General features: G+C 43.3%; 1 protein-coding gene across 11 annotated transcripts in view; it reads left to right on the top strand.

The window, feature by feature from the left end:
- Nucleotides 1–16,379, top strand: part of LOC132446434 (calcium-activated potassium channel subunit alpha-1a) — a 78,691-nt gene extending 62,312 nt beyond the window's left edge. For 5 of the 11 annotated variants that reach the window (XM_060036737.1, XM_060036736.1, XM_060036742.1 and 2 more), the window contains 10 exons: nt 4,577–4,700; nt 5,694–5,918; nt 6,358–6,550; nt 7,855–7,968; nt 8,331–8,423; nt 9,837–9,967; nt 11,282–11,476; nt 12,144–12,262; nt 12,391–12,624; nt 13,932–16,379. In XM_060036737.1, coding sequence (XP_059892720.1) covers nt 4,577–4,700; nt 5,694–5,918; nt 6,358–6,550; nt 7,855–7,968; nt 8,331–8,423; nt 9,837–9,967; nt 11,282–11,476; nt 12,144–12,262; nt 12,391–12,624; nt 13,932–13,953 — 1,450 coding nt within the window. In that variant the 3' untranslated portion in view covers nt 13,954–16,379. Of the gene's footprint in view, nt 1–4,576; nt 4,701–5,693; nt 5,919–6,357; nt 6,551–7,854; nt 7,969–8,330; nt 8,424–9,836; nt 10,066–10,101; nt 11,164–11,281; nt 11,477–12,143; nt 12,263–12,390; nt 12,629–12,994; nt 13,025–13,931 lie in introns of those variants that run through there. The other 6 variants (XM_060036744.1, XM_060036743.1, XM_060036740.1 and 3 more) reach the window with 4 other exon arrangements.
- The last annotated feature ends 3,379 nt before the right edge of the window (nt 16,380–19,758 follow it).

The following is a 19,758-nucleotide window of genomic DNA, read 5'->3' as shown; positions in this document are numbered from 1 at the left end:
TGGAGCACCCCACTCCACAAGAAGGCTCTCTGTCCTGCCGGGGCTTCTAAAGTGGCGACCCTCTGTTCCGTGTGTACCGTCGCACAAGACTTGTCGGGCCCTTAAACCGCCCTGGCACTAATGACAACCGCAGCCAATCAGGGCGCGCCTGCAGGATAGAATAGCCCAGGGCTATTCAACTATTGTGGAGGCTTACCAGCTAGCTGTCCTCAGGCACGTTGGCCTGCGGATGATACGTGGCGTCGGAATCAAAAGTGAATTCAAAATGGTACCTTGCTTTTATCTTGTCCCGGGGAATTACACAGTCGGTTATTGATTTTGACAGGAGAAAGCGGCGTTGTTCGGCATGAACTCATTACGGGAACGATAATGATACCAGGCATTGTTATTAAGTGTCATGAAGGCAGGGGGGTGGGGTGGAAGAGCACCGCAGAGCGCACAACACAATGTGTGTACGGATCTAAGATGCGTAGCGGAATTGAACTTCATATTTACACCGCTCGTGGTGGCTACGGGTCATTTGGCATTCATGAACCAAATATACAGCTGTAGCGCAGAGTATCTTGCTATGATGTGTGCAGACATGGTGGTAAAGAGTGTGTGGAAACTAAGGCCCGATACCTCAAGGGAAAGTAACAATCCGAACAATATTATAAGCAGGTGATGTGACGAAGTTGTTATGGCAAGAGACATCACTTTGGCTGATCCTTTTGGCTGTTACACAATATCATGGCAGAAAGATGAATTGCAATAACTAGTGTGTCTTTGGTTACTGTCTAGCACGATATAATCCTTTACTCTCACAACATGTTGTTTTTCATCTTTCGACACTTTCGTTTTGTAGGGCGATTAGATCCTTCTTTTTATTAGATCTCTTTAAAGCAGGCTATTGAATGACTTGATGCAGGTCATGTCCTGGTTCGTTGGTATCAAAAAATGATTCCAAATTGGAGAATATTAGCCTTCAACTATATCATCAAATTCTCAGAGAAAGCAACCATGTCACTCATCAACATTGTCATTTAGACATGTGTTATGCTAATATCTACATGTGTGCATCTAAATGTTGATGTTGTGCAGTCCAGTCAATGGCCTGTTGTAGGTTCTGCTGTATTTCAAGTGCACTGCCCACACAGTGGAGGGAGATATTCTTTAGCCCAAGGGATACTTCATCGCTCCGAGCAGAAAGGGAAAAAATAGAAGAGACAAAAACAAACATCTGGGTGTATTCTATATCAAATGTGTTTTTACAGAACCCTGGGCCTCCAGGCCTTAGTAAATAAGTAATGATCAACGGATTGGCTTTGGGCTTCTGAGAAGCGAGCTCTTGTCAGCCTCTTTGAGGCGGGCGGAGAGCTTACATCTCCTGCTGCGCTGTTGGGAGGGTAAATGCTGTGGTTTGAACAGCCGTTTCGGCGTGTAAAATGTAACATGTTTAAGGGCAAACTTTCCAATTCAAACAGCAGTGTTGGAAGTGTAAACTTGATGGTTTAAATGTGTTAAAGTGAACAGATGCTAGAGTGTAAACTTTACGGTTTGAACAGCCATGTTGGAGTGTAAGCTGTGGGTGTAAACCTTACGGTGTCAACTGTAATGTTTAAAGTGGAAGCCTTTCAGTGAGAACAGCAGTGTTAAAGTGGTGTAAACTGCAGGGCCAAATAAAGGGGAATCCTACAACTACTCAGATCCTTTCAAACTATACCTATATAATGATCTACGTATTTAAGGATTATAATACATTTGATTCGTATAGTGCCTAGATAGCAGTCAAAATAGTATCATAGTAAAAAAACAACTCTTTAAGTTTAAAATCTGAACTAATGGGGCATACAGTGAGACGGTCTACCCATAGTTACAATAGCAATCAAATCAAAGAACCTGCCATTTCCATTATTATTTCCATTCATAGAATCATAATTCTCATACATTTCTCCTTGGAGTCAAACCCACACCCCGACAAACACCACCTAATGGTATTAATCCCCTGAATATGCAACACTCTGCGATCGGTTATTATGGGGCATGTTTAATTAAGCAAGAGTCACAAGGCATTTGCCCGCATGCGACCGCAAGGTGACATAGACGTCACGTCGGGTAGGATATCGTCAGGGCAACCGGCGGCGTGGAACAGTGACAGGCTGTCACGGTTGACAGTTTGTGAAAGATAGCTATCTTGGCAGAGCTCTGCCTCGCCAGTCGTCATCCGCACCGGACATATTGGTGTGACAAGTGGTCCGTTGAGTGAGCGCTATAACGTTTGACGCACAATGAAATATTTAGCTGAAGGGTAAGGAAGCAACAATTATTTTTTTACTAAATAAACCCTAAATTATTTCCTTATTATTTCTCGTATTAGCACTAGCTTTTCTTTTGAGAAAGTACACAGTAAACTGAGGTGAAATATACCGATATATGATGAAGGAACACCTACATTGTCACCTGTTTTCAACTCAAAATATTGCATTTCCAAACTAAATGCAATTCGCTTTACTTATTTACTAATTGATTGGCCTAACTGTTTCGCAAATGTGTATGCAGCAGTGTACCTGTCTAAAGATATAGCCAGCATGAAGAACTTGGGAGATTGTAGATTAAGGGAAATGAACCCACAAAATGGGTTAAAATATGATTTTCATCTGAAAGAAATGTTAGAAGAAAGGAGTTGACATTAAATAATATAATCCAACTATTTGTATCACAACACAAAAAACCTACACAATTATTCATAACGCTCGTTGGCTACATATCCACATAGTTCATATTTCAAAGCATCTCCAGGCCTGTTTATAAATCAAAACCTAAATCCCCTTGGACACCGTAGCACCGTTAAATTAGGATGCGGTGGAGTCAAACAGTATGCAGTAACAGTGTTTACGTGTTTAAAAAGGGGGAATAGAATTCACAATGCAAATTCAGTATTTCAAATGACTGTGATGAACCACGGAGCCTGAAAACGAGCGACGCGCATCAAGGCGAGACATTTACCCCCCTCAAACCACTCCCACGTCCCTGAAAGGACACTGCGGTCTCGCCTAAGGGTACGCGCCCTACAGCGGAACTTTTCTGGCATGGCTCTCTCGCAGAGCCTAAAGGGATGGTAGTCTCAACTGACACCGTCATGCATACTTAACACGTTACTTAAGGTTCTTCATTCTTCTGAAATACCCACATGGATTAGGGAAACGCTCCTCTTACAGAAGAAAAGATATGAACTATTTAAGAGTTGGGGGGGGGGGGGGGGGGGGGGGGGACGACAACAATGGACTGTGTGTTCACAAGAGATAACCCTCAAATCTGTCTGACAAAGTCAATTTGGTGACATGGGGAAATATAGCCGAGCAGCATAAGGTACACTAGATGGCATGTATGATGGCCATGCGGTAGACATGCACGTTAAGCCTGCATATATATATATTCATTTTATTTCTTACGTGTATTCTGAGCCATCGTACCATTGATTGAAGTGCATGAACATTATGCACAGTGCAACTTTTAATATCTAATTCTGAAGCTCTGACTTGTTTGCGACATTCCCTTAAAACGACCAGGCATATAAAAGCCAGTTGCATTGACCTAAGCTTCGACTGAAGGATAACCCCTCTTTCAGTGACCATAAAACCGCACAAAACCACAAGTCCCTCTTGTCGACGGACCACATAAGCGGTCAGTGTTGGATGGGATTACACTCAAAGAAGCCCCCTTTCGCCTTGTAAAAAAACGAGTTACGCGGATCTGGATGGCGCCCGCTGAAACATTAATGGCCTTTACTTTGAAAAGGCGAACACGATTGGGCAATGGTTGAAATATTTAAAGTGTGGTCTGTTAAAGCTTTTACCGTGCGTCAGAAGCTGTATGCGGTACAGCGGTCGGAGGGATGGGGGGCATAATTGCTTCTCGGCGCTCATGCCAGTCACAGCGCTGTGTCGCCGCCGCCGCCCGTCTCCTTCCGCCCGGGCGCCACCGCTGATGTCACTCCGCGGGATGACAGGACGGTTTTGTTGGCGGGCGCCCAGATTAACTCTGACAGGGAGGAACAAAGAGAAGACTAGGAGGGGGTGGGGGGGGGGGGGGGGAGAAAGGAAAGAAAAAGGGGGCGAGTTTGTTTGTTGTCGAGTGCCGAACATTTCGATGTGGTATTGATGAGTGCGTTCCCCTGAGGTGCCTGGCTGGCGCCTTAATAATAATCACACCGAAGACGCCTCTCGTGTAAAGCTATCGTTAGCGTCATGGTGGACCTAAACACTCAGTCACAATGTGCTGTTAGCTGCTGAACCATTCGAGGGGATGGACCACATGTGTGGCTCTCACCGTCTCAATCCGCCACTCAATTATCCCCAGCCCCAGACGGACGTGTGTTTCTTTGGATAAGCGTTTCCGATTGGCCGTGTGAATGATGTTCTTAGGTCCTGGTCACGTACCACCGAGCTCTCGCCCATCTCCTCAGCTCATTTGTTCCTTGGTAACAAGATTATCTCTCCCACATCCTTTCGGCCTCTCTCTCTCCCCCTCGCTTCGTGTCTTCTCTCTCTCTCTCTCTCTCTCCCTCTCCCTCTCTCTCTCTCTCTCTCTCTACCAGGCACGACCCGTTGATCATCCCGGCAGGCGATCAGATCGAGAGCATGGACATGAACGTGAAGAAGTACGACTCCACCGGCATGTTCCACTGGTGCCCGTCCAAAGAGATCGAGAAGGTTCTCCTGGTGGGTGCCACTTACTGCTCCTCCCACTCTGTCCTCCCCCTCTCTCCCCATCATCTCCACTCGGCTCTCCCCCCCCCCCCCCCCCGTGCTCTCGAACACACACGCGTCATTTTGTTGCTGACAGGCTTTATATACACCCCCCCTCCCCTCACTCTCCCTCCCCCCTCCCCCATCCCGCTCTCTCCCCTTGACAGATGCCTTGGGTCTCCAAGCAACCAACAGAGGTTGACAGGGCACTTAAACATGTCGTAATGAGGTGTTTGACATGTCATTTGCTATACGGGCGCCGCCGCCCGCTCATAGAACATTTCTTCCCCACTAATACGTATGTCGCTCTGCAAATCACTGGCGGGGGTCCGTTAATGGCCGCGCCTCGGAGTGTCACATGATCAGCGGGGCGGGAGCGCTAGGTGAAGGGGAACAGGGGAATGATGGCAAGACGGATATAAAATAATCGTCTGGGCCGGTATTTCCATTGTGTTGTTGCAGTTTTAGTGATTTAGAAGATGCTTGTTTATGTAAAGGGACTATCAGTTGTTCGGGCGAGGGGTTAAGGCATTTTCCGCAAGGACGCATACATGTAGTCTGAGGATACTGGGGATCAAACCCAGTGCTGTTCGACTGAGACTGAGACACCCCTAGCCCCTACACTACCCTGCCCCCCCCGTAGGCCTACAGAGGATTATTCCCACCCTTTGTTATGTTTTCGTTATATTCCGCTTCGGATTCCTTATATAGTATCCTGGGTGGAATAGCCTCGGTTACAGTTACAGTTCAGTTAAAGAAGTTTGTGTGTGAATAAGCAAACTAAAATCTGTTTCTTCCCATCGCTTAGTAGGCTCAGTCCTGATCGCAGCGACCCGGGTTCGATTCCTGCCCGTGGTCCTTTAATGCGTGTCCTCCCCTCTCTCTCCCATACCCTCCCCGTCTATCTCACTCTATCATAAAGCATAAAAATGCAACAATTTATCAAAAATGTTCCCCCCTTGGAAGACGCGGAGCGAGGCGGCCATGACGGTGCTGAGCGGCCACGTGGTGGTGTGCATCTTCGGGGACGCCAAGTCGGCGCTGGTGGGCCTACGGAACCTGGTGATGCCGCTGCGGGCCAGCAACTTCCACTACCACGAGCTGAAGCACATCGTGTTCGTGGGCTCCCTGGAGTACCTGAAGAGGGAGTGGGAGACCCTGCACAACTTCCCCAAGGTCTCCATCCTATCAGTGAGTTTGTCGGTGATTGATTGGCTTGGAAGACGAAGGCAGAACGACGCTTTCCCCCCCGACTGCGTGTTAGCATGGCAGTATCGATGGCAAGCTTCAGCCTGGAGCGGATCATCGGTGGGCGGCAGTAGCTCAGGAGGTAGAGCGGGTTGGCTGGTAACCTCAAAGGTTGCTAGTTCGATGTGTCGAGGTTTCCCTGAGCAAGGCGCCTAACCCTAACTGCTCCCGACGAGCTGGCTGTCGCCCTGCATGGTTGACTCCGCCGTCGGTGTGTGCACGTATGGGTGAATGTCAGGCAATATTGTAAAGTGCTTTGGTTAACAGCGCTATATAAATGCAGGGCCATTCAACATCCTCGTAGCAGCTCGGCTGTCGTGTCTTGTGACGTTGTAACAAAGGTTTAATTAATAAAGTCCTCCATCGCTCTCCCGTCTTAAAGGGCACGCCGCTGAGCCGCGCCGACCTCAGGGCGGTCAACATCAACCTGTGCGACATGTGCGTGATCCTGTCGGCCAATCAGAACAACATCGACGACGCCTCGCTGCAGGACAAGGAGTGCATCCTGGCGTCGCTCAACATCAAGTCCATGCATTTTGACGACAGCATCGGACTCCTGCAGGCTAACTCCCAAGGTGAACGGTCGTACCCTCGTTGTAGCCCAATGATGTGTTCTGGCCTGCAGGCGGGGTAGCCTTGGCAGAGGCCCAGGATATCCCTCCCTGGGCGCTGACATGGCTGACCTCTCGGTCTCTGTTTGACGATGAAGTTTAGTGACTCTTTTCTCCTGAGGGTTGCAGAGTTTTAGCTCCCGGAGGTTAGCTTAGCTTCAGATGGTTCTGGTTAGCATAGCTTTAACTGTCTGGGTTAGCTTAGCTTCAGATGCCTCTGGTTAGCGTAGCTTTACCTACTTCAGGTTAGCCTTGCTTCAGCTGCCTCATATTAGCCTAGCTTTAGCTGCTTTGGTTTTGCCTGGTTTTATCTGCCTGAGGTTATTTTAGCTTTAGCTGCCTCAGGTTAGATTGGCTCAAGCTGCCTCGGGATATCCTAGCTACAGCTGCCTTGGGTTATGCTAGCATTAGCTGCCTGGGGTCAGTGTTTCCCTTATTTTTTAAATAATTTATATTGAGTGTGCAAGAAAGTATTTACAAAAATATTCTTACCCACACTTGCACTTTATTGCATAAATAAACGGAACAAAAACACAAAGATAAATAATATAAATAATATTCTGTAATTTATTAATATTGCATGATAATAGTTGCTAGGAGAAAACAGGGAGAGAAAAAATAAGGCACTCAAGTGATTTGAAATGGCTTTTAATAATTTCCCTTCACTGGCGTTGAATGCAAAGCTTTTAGAAACCTTTGACCTATGGAGCGAGTGAAAAAAAAAAAAACGCCTGCCAAATTCGCTGTTTGGCTAATACATACATGGCCCAACATTTGCCTGAGTCAGCACTAAGTAGTGGTTGTCAAAACAGCGCCCATGTATAATGCATACGGTGTCACCCAGTTAATGTGCTTACTTGTCAGTCTGGGGAAGGCACGCAACGTCAAGTCACTTGGAATTCCATCTCGTGTCACTTAGGTTTCTACTTGGCTGATCCATACCATGCACCTTTTTATTCACGTAAAGAGGCCTGTGCCACTCTCGCACACGCAATCTGAAGGAGTACAAAATGAGTTTGTATGTAGCATCTATTATGCATTAGACTAATATCGAGGGGCCCTCTCTTTCTCGTCCTGCAGAATTTAGACCCCGTCTCATCTCCATGCGTAACACCTTGCTTTACAAACCGCCGGGCGTTGACTTTAGTACCGACCGGTTACATCCACCCGGTTGATTCACTGAAAAGTAGCGTCAAGCAATACGGCCCGTTCCATGTTCGTTTTAGATGATGCCTCTGAATTTTGAGTTGAATTCCCAATCGCTTCAGGTTTCACACCGCCAGGGATGGACAGATCTTCAGCGGAGAACAGCCCCGTCCACGGAATAGTCCGGCAGATCTCCATCTCGACCGGAGCCAACATCCCCATCATAACGGAACTAGGTATATACGTTGTTATGTGCTTTTCTGTTTTGGTTCATAGACAACCGAAAAAAAACTTTGCATTGTTAATTCTGTCACTTATAAACTGTAGAAAGACATGTCACGCCTTCTGTTTTAGATGTGTGTTTAGTGTCTGTAAAGTGGAGAGATCAGACAAAACATGTTTCCATGTCTGTATGTAACAATAATTACAGCCTGTCACTTCTCGATTAACCGTACTAAAGATTTTAGCCCCTCCTGCTTCCTAGAGTTCTTTTTTTAAATTGAGTTTGTTTTGGTCGTGTTGACGTGCTTCTTCAGTAACTTGAGTTTCCCCCACCTCCCCCCCCCCCCCCACCCCCCCTTGTTGACGTCTGGTCTAGCGCCGTTAGCAAAACCGGGCAAAGTAGTGCCTGTGGTTGCATTCAGTCAGGATAAAAGCAGTGGGACCAACATACAAATGATAACAGAGCTGGGTAAGGCCTGCGTTTCTGTCGCTGCAGTGTTGTTACTGCCGCTGCCTCCATATCGCCTTCACTTCCTGTTCTATTTCTTCTTGCTGCTGTAGCGCAACATGATGACCCCCGCCCCCCGCAGTCCATTTCCATGGCAACGCATTCTGCCATGATATTGCCCACCATGTCGACTTTGATTCTTCATCTCAAGTTCTCAATTTTTCTATCTCCAGGGCTTGTACATCGCAACGTCACATCGCCGCCATTTTGGAAGCATTCAAACGTTATGTTGGTAGTAACGTTTTCTTACATCGTTTAGTCATTAATCATGAAATTATTCGTCATGATGGTGAGCCATTGTTGCGTTTTACACTGCCACTGCTGAAGTATTATTACAAAGATTTAGGATTCTACAGCACTACAACCACCACCAAAGAATCCTATGGTGCATTCTGATGTACAAGCCCCCTTTTATTTTGTGTATGAGAATCACAAGGCACTCTGATCCCTCTCAAGCCTCACTGGTTTGCTTTCATTGCGTCCTTTTATGTCAGATCGCATTCTCTGACCGTCTCCCTGTTTTATCTCAGCTCTGTCACTACGGGCATGGCATTCATACCCGCACACTGGCACACCACCCCTCATAAGAAGTAGCACCCCTCAAACATCTCCTTTTCAACTCGCTCGTGTGCGTTTTATGCCATCTTCAAAGGACAAACAAGCTCCATGGCCCTCATCTTCTTTCATGCGTTTTGACACCCGAGAGTAAGTCAATGGAGGTTGTGCTTTGGATGTACGAGACCAAAAACATGGATCGGTGTTGGCATATTGGTGCCGACTGATCCCTGGAGGAGTCCTAGCTATTGCATCATGGCCTAGGGGGTTGCGCCGTATGCATGGTGTCATGAGAATGCACGCAAACGGCCCTGTATCTGGAGCGTGGCAGAGGGTGAACACCGACTCACAGCTAAACGCGTCAACACGTTTCAGTTGTTGCCGAAAAGCAACCAGATTTGGCCAGATCTGTGATGGTAAAATAAAATAAGGATTTGTCTATCATAACAATTGATTTCTGATCCTGTCAGAAAGCCTTCACACAGTCTCTTCTTCAGCATGTCCCTAACGTGTGTTTTTCACCCGTTTCCCTGTGAATTGAGTTTGAATCTGCTGAAGTACACGCATCGCATGCTGCGTTCCTGTTACGCTGCTGTTTTCAAAAACGCGAAGCATGCAAAAACACATCCTGTAATACAAGTGATGTATTACATTAAATTTGATTCACCTTTAATGACTTTGCACAAGAGTCTAATCTAATAAAATACATCCGTATAGGAAGAGATATGCGTCCATAATCTAATATATACACGAGGAACAAACATTATACTGTATATACTGTATATGTATGTATGACTCTATTTCTGAATCTCTTAACAGTGAACGACTCCAACGTTCAGTTCCTGGACCAGGACGATGATGATGACCCAGACACGGAGCTGTACCTCACCCAGCCCTTCGCCTGCGGGACAGCCTTCGCTGTGAGCGTCCTGGACTCCCTGATGAGTGCTGTGAGTCTTAACGAAAATCCTCATAGTAATTATGAAAATAAAAGTTTTTCAGATAGCACTTTTCTAGCCACTTAACATGTAAAGGACAAGAAACAGGAGTAAAAGAAAAGCTAAATATCGACACATGGTCACAGTAAAACATTTAAAAGCACCCAAATAAAGGGAAAAGAAGCATGATTTGTCAACATGCCCAGCAGACAAAGTGCAGAATTATTCTGTCGGTATATTTGACGACCAGCCCTTGCATGGTTGACATCGTCGCTTGAGAATGTGACCTAATTCATTAATTGTGAAGTGCCTTGAGTGGCCACGGATGTCAGGGAAGCCCTATATGCATGCAATCCATTATTTCTCATATTACGAGATGTAGTTTGCCCACGTCTGCACCTCTGTCAATGATTCTGATGAATGTAATGTCTGGCGTCAAGCTCTCTCTCATTAGGGGGCCTCGCCCTTTGACCATGCCATTATGAAAGTTAACACGGGTGGACGGCTTTAAATCAAGACCCGTAGTGGGCACCGATGCCGTTCTGCTTGAGCGAGGGTTAGAAACGTAGCCCGTCTCATCCGTCTTGTTAGTCAATTGCACTGCTGGTGTCGGTGGATTGAGATGTCACCACGCACATATGCAGGCACACAGAGTGCTATGAAAAGAAAGAAATGTGACATAAAGTTGCATTGGCCAGATCCTTTCTTCGGGATTACCTTAGCAACAACACGATCCTCCGTAGAGGGTGAGATGAGGCTGCTGGGAAGAAAAGGGAAGGTGGGGGGCTCATTTTATCCGCTGGTTATATTTATGGAGACATAAGCAGCAAGTGGTTGATGATCATTGCACCAAGCGAGATAACTACGGTCTGTTCACACACGACATTTGTTCAGGGGGTCGTTTTGATGTCCAAGAGTAGCTCAGACACCGTGAATGTGTGTCAGGACTCTCTTTATGTCTCCCTCTCGGTCAGCCTCTCTCTTGTCTCTCTGTCCATCTACCTCCCTCTCCCCTTTCATTCTTTGACGGGGCCGAGAGTAACCCGCAGTAATTGGATTCCGCTGTCTTTTCACTCGGTGCGTGGGCCGATGTGACGCGACAGAGCCGGCCTCCAGATAGCAGCGCTCTGACCGGCTTGGCAATTTAAAGAAGTGACTCCAGTCAGTGACTCCAGCCAGTGATTTTTTTTCGTACCTCTCTCTCTCTCTCTCTCTCTCTCTCTCTCTCTCTCTCTCTCTCTCTCTCTCTCTCTCTCTCTCTCTCTCTCTCTCTCTCTCTCTCTTCCCCCCCCCCCCCATCCCATGCTACCTCGCTCTACCTCCCAGACATACTTCAACGATAACATCCTGACGCTGATCCGCACGCTGGTGACGGGTGGAGCCACGCCGGAGCTGGAGGGCCTGCTGGCGGAGGAGAACGCACTGCGGGGGGGCTACAGCACGCCGCAGACCCTCGCCAACAGGGACAGGTGTCGGGTGGCACAGCTGGCCTTGTACGACGGACCCTTCGCCGACCTGGGGGTGAGTAGTGGGGAGGGCGGTCCTTGCTGGACATCTGGGGCGGGGGGGGTGGGTTGGCGGGGGGTGGTGCAGACACAAGTAAGCGAAGGAAAACACTCTTCTGTGTGTGCTGACATTGAGGAGGAGGTGGGCGGGAGGGAGACAGTATGGCTGTTATCCAGTATTTCTTTCTATATTTGTCGGAACTGACACATTTTAAAGCTCTGGTTGAAATGCACTCTCAAAATGGCTTTTAATTTATTAATTCCCGCTCACTGAAAACTTCTCTGCACTGCCAGATTTCACATGTATCGTTATTTTAATGACATTTCTAGTCAGGGTACTAGTGCAGACAAAAGTGTGGGGTATGGGGAGCCTCGCAACAATGAGTGTAGACGAGGTTGTGACAGTTATGTCACTTCGCTATTAAGTTGCATAACTAAGATATGACTGACGCATATCTTTCAACTTGGTTTGACATGGGGTTGGATGTTGGACTGTCATCTAATCAATTCCTCTTGGGGAAAGTAGAAAGTAAACTTGGCTGAAGAATGTGGACTCTATTTTCCATACTAACATAGAATAATACTAAACGCTAATAGCCACAGACAGTCACACATTCATGTCCATAAACGACTGTTTTCTGTCATTGTTACATGCTACAGATGGTTTATTTCTGTTATTTCAGGATGGAGGGTGCTATGGTGATCTTTTCTGTAAGGCACTGAAAACCTACAACATGCTGTGCTTTGGCATCTATCGGCTACGAGATGCTCATCTAAACCCGCAAAACCAATGTACCAAACGGTAAGAAAAACGATAAAAATGTGTTTTATCCACCGAAATCCCCCAGATATATTCACCAAAAGTGACCATTGGGATCTTTAATACTTCATCCTGATTGGTGCTTTGCTTTCTTTCTCCCCGCCCACCAGATACGTGATAACCAATCCGCCGTACGCGTTCGAGCTGGTGCAGTCGGACCTGATATTCTGCCTGATGCAGTTTGACCACAACGCGGGCCAGTCCCGGACCAGCCTGGCCCACTCCACCCACTCGTCCTCCCACACCTCCCACACCTCCAGCAAGAAGAGCTCCTCCCTCCACTCAGCCCAGCTGACCAACCGAACCAACCGCTCCAAACCCCGTGAGCCGCGGGACAAACAGAAGTAAGTTACCGACCTCCCACGCCCCGCCCCTTTTAAAGATGGCCGACGTATGTTTGGTTTGAAGTCTTGCCTTTTTGAATTTGTAAATTTCTATAGGTGTGCATGTGTATGTCTCTGTAAAAGATTTTCCTAAAAAGGATTTAAGTTGTTTGTGCTTTTGATAATTAGACTACATTTGATATCTAATGTATCAGGTACCTAATACAGAAGACAGCTAGCATTCATTGGGATTGACATTAAAAAATTGTAACTTAACTATTGTACTATAATACTATATAACTTTTACTTTAATATTAATTTAAAAGGCTTCTAATATATTTTCCAGTAAAAACCAAATATAAATCAGAAAATATTTTCAACATTTTATCAGCTGCTGAACGACTGCCCTAACATGTTTATGGTTAGTAATCTGTTCTAAACATTTAAAACACACATTCATTGATTCCTTACTTCTATAGTTGAGCTAGTTGCATGCTAGCTACATCAGCTAATCCCCATGGAAACAGGCATGGAGAAATTTTCTGCTTGACTGAACGGTGAAGCGTGGCCTAATTTACTTACTAACATCTGAACCTGTCATGAGCCCTATCTAACCATTTTATTGTGGTGGTCAGTCGCACCCCACTTTTTAAACTCTTCCATCCATATCTATATCTTCCAACATTTATTATGTACCCTTAAATCTTTCCCAAATCTTTCTCAAACATCATTAACACTTGACTTTCCTGCCTAAACGTTTAATTACTAATTTGCATATTTCTTTGAAATCCCCATCACTCCTTAACCTGATGCAACTATGAGTAGATAAATAGCATACGTGTACTGCATGGGTCCTGATCGACCAAATGATTTGGCATGGTTTATTTGTGCTAGTACCTAGTTTTAGGCTTTAGGGTTAGGGTTTGGTTTAGGGCATGATTTTTGGTTTTGGTTAGGTTCTGAATTTTGGTTTTAGGGTTGGGTTCACAGGACAAATAGTTACAATTTCAAAATGTCTCTTGCCTTCCCTGATGTTATGTTCTCCAACATTCGGAAAGACAGGTGTTTACTGACAATAAAAAATACTTAACTCTGATAGCACACCGACAGAATGAGACAGGGCAAGAGTTTGAGATCTAGTTGTTGATTGGCTTGTGCAGATCAGATAGAAGAGATTGCCGAGGTGGCAGACCTGTCAAAAAAAAGACTAGTAATTAACTAGTTTCTTGAAATTAGTAAAAAATACTAATAACCTATGCCAATGATGAAAGCTCTGAATTTGAGATGATCATCCTGCTCATGGGTTTCCTGTTTGCCTCTTTCCTCAGAAAGGACGTGGTTTACAGATGAGCCAGAGAAGACTCGCCCGAGGAACGTGCACGTGAAGCCCGGGCATGATCTGTCCGTCAACCAATACAAATCTACAAGCAGCCTAATCCCGCCCATCCGGGAAATAGAAGATGATAGCTAAAACATTCCATCCCTTTATTGCTTGGATACCACCACGGAACCCCCCTCCCCCCCCCCCATGTTAGGGGTGGAAAAAAACAGCAAAAACAAAACATAAATTAAATATTTTCTTGCAGACAAACATCGATCCGATTGTTGCTAATGTTGTCAAGTAGCACACACTAAAAACGAGCAACGTTTAAAAGGTCTAGCCCTTGTGGTTGTAATACACGGTAATAAGAGAACATGACAATAGGTGAAATGATCTATTGAAGACAATCACATTGAAAAGTCACAACCATGCGCTCCATTTGATATTTCAGACCTGGCATTGGATGCTGCGGGCTAATTCCGAAGTTTTTCCACTTTGAAAAATGGTAGGGTCTCGGGAGAGTCCCAGCGCGAGGAAACCAATAACTGTACACCAGAAGTGATAGTTTACGTTAATAGCTCGAGCTTTGCAAACATAAATGTTGCCTTTTTAGCTGTTAATAAACAACTACTTAACATATTTTACTCAGTGTTGCAGAGCTATTCTGTAAAGTTTGTTAAAATGTGTATTTCATATCTAACTGCAAGCCCACCATGACGGTATTGTTTGGCAACGGTAACTTGGAGCTGCTTCACATTTGTAACTGTTGGGATGGCCAATATCCACGACCAAATATAGGAACACGGCCTCTGGCCTTATCTGTATTCGTTTGTTTTGTTTTTCTTAAAGCTGCCTTTTCATTTTCGTTTTCACATCTTCTTTTTGGCTGAAATGTCCAAAGCGTCAAGCGCTTGGGCTATATTGGCTAATTCCTACAAAGCCTTTGGATATTTGCAAAGGTTTTCACTTCAATTATCATCAATACCTTTTCAATGAACCAAATATGATAGAGCTGTTTTAAAGGAGATAAGATTCAAAACATGTTTGATTTGCTTGTAGTGGAGTAATTGACGGTGGTTATGGAAATCAATCTAGACATTATGGACAACCATGCAAATTCATGTAACATAGTCTCACATCGTTCAGTGAATGTGAGTTAGTGATACAATATCAATATCAAAGCCACGTATCGCATGAAGTGGGCATTTACGAGTCCTCCTTTGGCTATAAGCACTGCCTGACATTGAATATAACGTTCACATATGCACTAACTGAAATTCCACAAACGTCCTACTGAGAAATTGAAAGGCTTTTTCTGTAGATGCTCCAAAAACAGCTCAATCATAAGCCACAATTTTGGCTATTTCTCACGTTTGCCTCTTTTACTTCATATCAGTGGAAATAAAATGACAGTTGACAGTTTTGTTAAAGAGGCCAGTCACAATTCATCATCGGGTGTCTTTTTTTTTTACCAAACAACTTGCAACGTGCTATGAACTTGATATTTATGTTAAGGCTTTCAAGCATATGAGAACAGAATGTTTCGCCAAGAGCAATTTTTAATCAAAATGCTTTGCCAAGGTACCATCATTATTCAGGAAGCTTAGCCAAGAATAGGCATTAATCATGGCTTTCTTCCATTCCATTCTGTTGACACCACCGTCAATTTACAGTCACTTAACCAGGCCCAGGAGCTAGGGCCCGAGAGGAAAGCAACACGCACCAAACCTCAAAAAAGACATTCATTCAGACGTTGGATAGCTTAGCATGAGTTGTCTTGAAGGAAGGAAGGAGTGAGGAAGAGAGGAAGGATGGAACTAACGGACATGACGGTCGGTGAGTTCCAGGCAGTGCCGAAGCCAAAGGAGGGCTCCTGGAGAGACCTACTGCTGCGAAAAGAGGCTTGTAGGTAATAAAGCTTCACGTACATAACAACACGACTGCTCTTTGCGATCCGTCTCAATGGAGGCTAGCCAAGGTCAACTTTCAAACTGCTCATGAAATTATTTTCATTTGTAAAAAATAAATAAAAAGTCCAGCTGATTGGGATTCCCTGAAGCTGGATTCAAACAAGTCTTAACGCTACGTCAAACCTATGTTCGTTCACAACGGAAGAGCTCACAATGGCGATTCTGGTCTGATAATATGTGTATCTGCTCTAAAGAAGTCTATATAAAGCTTTATGTAAACAAATTATTTCAGTGTATACTTGCTTGACAGATAGCATCTGTGGGAGCGAGGGGCATTTCACATTGCCGTCTAGTTTTGCATTCTTTTTTAATTTTTAGCACATTGACTTGTGGACACAAAGAGCGTGCTAAGCAAATATTTCTGACTATGTCATACTACCCAATAATAATGATTCTAGTATATTGTCTTGTACAAAATAGGTTTGTAAATAACTTGTACATGATTTCATTTTGTATTTTCACAAATTAAAAAATGATGTATCGTGTTTTGTGTCCCGTTTTTTAATGAGAAAAATGAGGTGTACCTCCTGGTATAAAGGTATAGAAAAATTATGGAGAGAATATTTTGGGGGGAAAATGAGGTAAATAAAAATGGAGAGAATGAAAATCTCGAAAAAGGAGGTAAAGGAAAATGATAGGGAATATTTTTTTGGGGAAAATGAGGTTAACAAAAATGATGGAGAGAATACTCTTTCTATACCAAATTTTTCTTGCATTTTTATTCTCCATTTTCTCAATTTTTTATTCTCCATATTGTATACCTCCTTTTTCGATTTTTTTTTTTTCCCCACATTTTCTATACATCCTTTTTCTTGATTTTTCATTCTCCATCATTTTCTATGCCTCCTTTTTCTTGAGTTTTTATTCTCAATCATTTCCCATACCTCCTTTCTTTAAAAAAAAATTCTCTCAATTTTTTATACCTCCTTTTTAAAAAAAAATCTCCATTTTCGTTTACTTCCTTTTGCTAAATTTCTTCTTTTGTCTGTTATTTTTTCACCTCATTTTTCTCGCTTCTTTATTCTCTCCATCTTTTCCTATACCTCTTTTTTTTTTTTTTTTTATATTCTCCATCATTTTCCTATACCTCCTTTTCTCTTCATTTTCCTATGCTTCCTTTTTCAAAGAAATATTATCTCCATCATTTTTCCACACCTCCTTTTTCTTGATTTTTCATTCTCCATCATTTTCTATGCCTCCTTTTTCTCGAATTTCTATTCTCTCCATGATCTTTTTTTTATTTTTATAGAAGAATGATGGCGAGAATAAAAAGTTGAGAAAAAAGAGGCCAATGACACTAACGGTTGCCCGTTTGCCCGGGGCAAGTAAAAACATTTTTTGGGCAAGTTGAGACTTTTTCTGGTTGCCCGAACGGGCAAGTGGATTTTGGGTGGATGTTAATATAAAGGCTATTTATTCAAATGTTTTTAGAAACCTTTTGTTCCGCAAAATCGCACAAAATAGAAGTATTTGCAATTGATCAGCGCGCTGTCTTCTCTTCTCTCGGAAAGCGAGTCCCGCCTTCTGTCACTCACTCGCAGTGCGGCCTCTGGCAGTGATTCGTAGGTGTTAGCTAAAGGTTAGCCAATACAGCTAGCATCTCAAGTGCAGCGCCTCCGCGAACGGTTAGGTAGAAGGAAAATGGAGTAGCGATGGAGTAGTGCAGTTTGGAAGTACTTTGGATTGAGGCAAATTATCAAGGAAAGTCATATGCAAGAACACGATTTTAAGTCTCATAACTGTGCACATCCACAACAATAGCGATCTTTTTCACTTTTTCTTAATCCCTATATACTCCCTGGAACCGATTTTAACAGCATCTGCATATTTTCTTGAAGATTTAATAGCTTTTGAACGTTAATTAGTAGGCCTAAGTACGTTGAAGGTCCTTAGTTTTCCCCCGTGAAAGCGAACAGCGTGAAAGCGAACAGCCGTTCCAAATCAGCTGTCCTCTGCCATCTCAGCCCTTACGGGAGCTTTTCAATTCACCCTGGAACGTGCATCTTTTCAGGGAATTTGTACAATAAATCCATAACAAATACCGAATATTGATTGTGTTATGTGTCCATATTCTATCCATTATATTTTCCGGGTATTCCCAAGACGCTCACGCTCTGCAGCAAGCCATTCACAGTTGATTGGCGCGGCGTTTTTTACGGTAGTTGAAATTGGTAGTTGAAATTGGACCCTCACAAACGGTAGCGATCTTTTTCACGAAATTGGACCAATTTCATGAAATAAATATAAGGGGTAACACTGTTGTTTTTTATTGGTCGTCATGAAAAAAAACATATGGGGTAACACTGTTGTTTTTTATTGGACGTCATGAAAAAAAACATAAGGGGTAACACTGTTGTTTTTTATTGGTCGTCATGAAAAAAAACATAAGGGGTAACACTATCGTTTTTTATTGGTCGTCATGAAAAAAACATATGGGGTAACACTGTTGATGTTTATCAATTAAAACATAGGGGGTAACACTGTCGTTTTTATCAAATGAAACATGAGGGGTGAAACTGTCATTTTTCTTTGGTCGTCATGAAAAAAACTATAAGGGGTAACACTGTTGTTTTTCTTTGGTCGTCATGAAAAAAAACATAAGGTGTAACACTGTTGTTTTTTATCAATTAAAACATAGGGAGTAACAATGTCGTTTTTATCAAATGAAACATGAGGGGTGACACTGTCGTTTTTCTTTGGTCGTCATGAAAAAAAACATAAGGGGTAAAACTGTTGTTTTTTATTGGTCATCATGAAAAAAAACATAAGGGGTAACACTGTTGTTTTTTATTGGTCGTCATGAAAAAAAACATAAGGGGTGACACTGTTGTTTTTTATTGGTCGTGATGAAAAAAAACATAAGGAGTAACACTGTCGTTTTTTATTGGTCGTCATGAAAATAAACATAAGGGGTAACACTGTTGTTTTTTATTGGTCGTGATGAAAAAAAACATAAGGGGTAACACTGTCGTTTTTTATTGGTCGTCACGAAAAAAAACATAAGGGGTAACACAGTTGTTTTTTATTGGTCGTGATGAAAAAAAACATAAGGGGTAACACTGTTGTTTTTTATTGGTCGTCATAAAAAAAAACATAAGGGGTAACAATGTTGTTTTTTAATGGTCGTCATGAAAAAAAACATAAGGGGTGACACTTTCATTTTTTATTGGTCGTCATGAAAAAAAACATAAGGGATAACACTGTCGTTTTTTATTGGTCATCATGAAAAAAAAATCTTTTTTTATTGGTCGTCATGAAAAAACACATAAGGGGTAACACTGTTGTTTTTTATTGGTCGTGATGAAAAAAAACATAAGGGGTAACACTGTCGTTTTTTATTGGTCGTCACGAAAAAAAACATAAGGGGTAACACTGTTGTTTTTTATTGGTCGTGATGAAAAATAAAATAAGGGGTAACACTGTCGTTTTTTATTGGTCGTCACGAAAAAAAACATAAGGGGTAACACTGTTGTTTTTTATTCGTCGTCATGAAAAAAAACATAAGGGGTAACACTGTCGTTTTTTATCGGTCGTCATGAAAAAAAACATAAGGGGTAACACTGTCGTTTTTTATTGGTCGTCATGAAAAAAAACATAAGGGGTAACACTGTTGTTTTTTATTCGTCGTCATGAAAATAAAAATAAGGGGTAACACTGTTGTTTTTTATTGGTCGTCATAAAAAATAACATAAGGGGTAACACTGTTGTTTTTTTAATGGTCGTCATGAAAAAAAACATAAGGGGTGACACTTTAATTTTTTATTGGTCGTCATGAAAATAAACATAAGGGGTAACACTGTTGTTTTTTATCGGTCGTCATGAAAAAAAACATAAGGGGTAACACTGTCGTTTTTTATTGGTCGT

Source organism: Gadus macrocephalus, chromosome 18, assembly GCF_031168955.1.
Source record: "Gadus macrocephalus chromosome 18, ASM3116895v1".
In the NCBI taxonomy this organism is placed as follows: Eukaryota; Metazoa; Chordata; class Actinopteri; order Gadiformes; family Gadidae; genus Gadus; species Gadus macrocephalus.
Note: the sequence above shows the minus strand (reverse complement) of the source record. Positions and strands in the feature narration are given on the sequence as shown.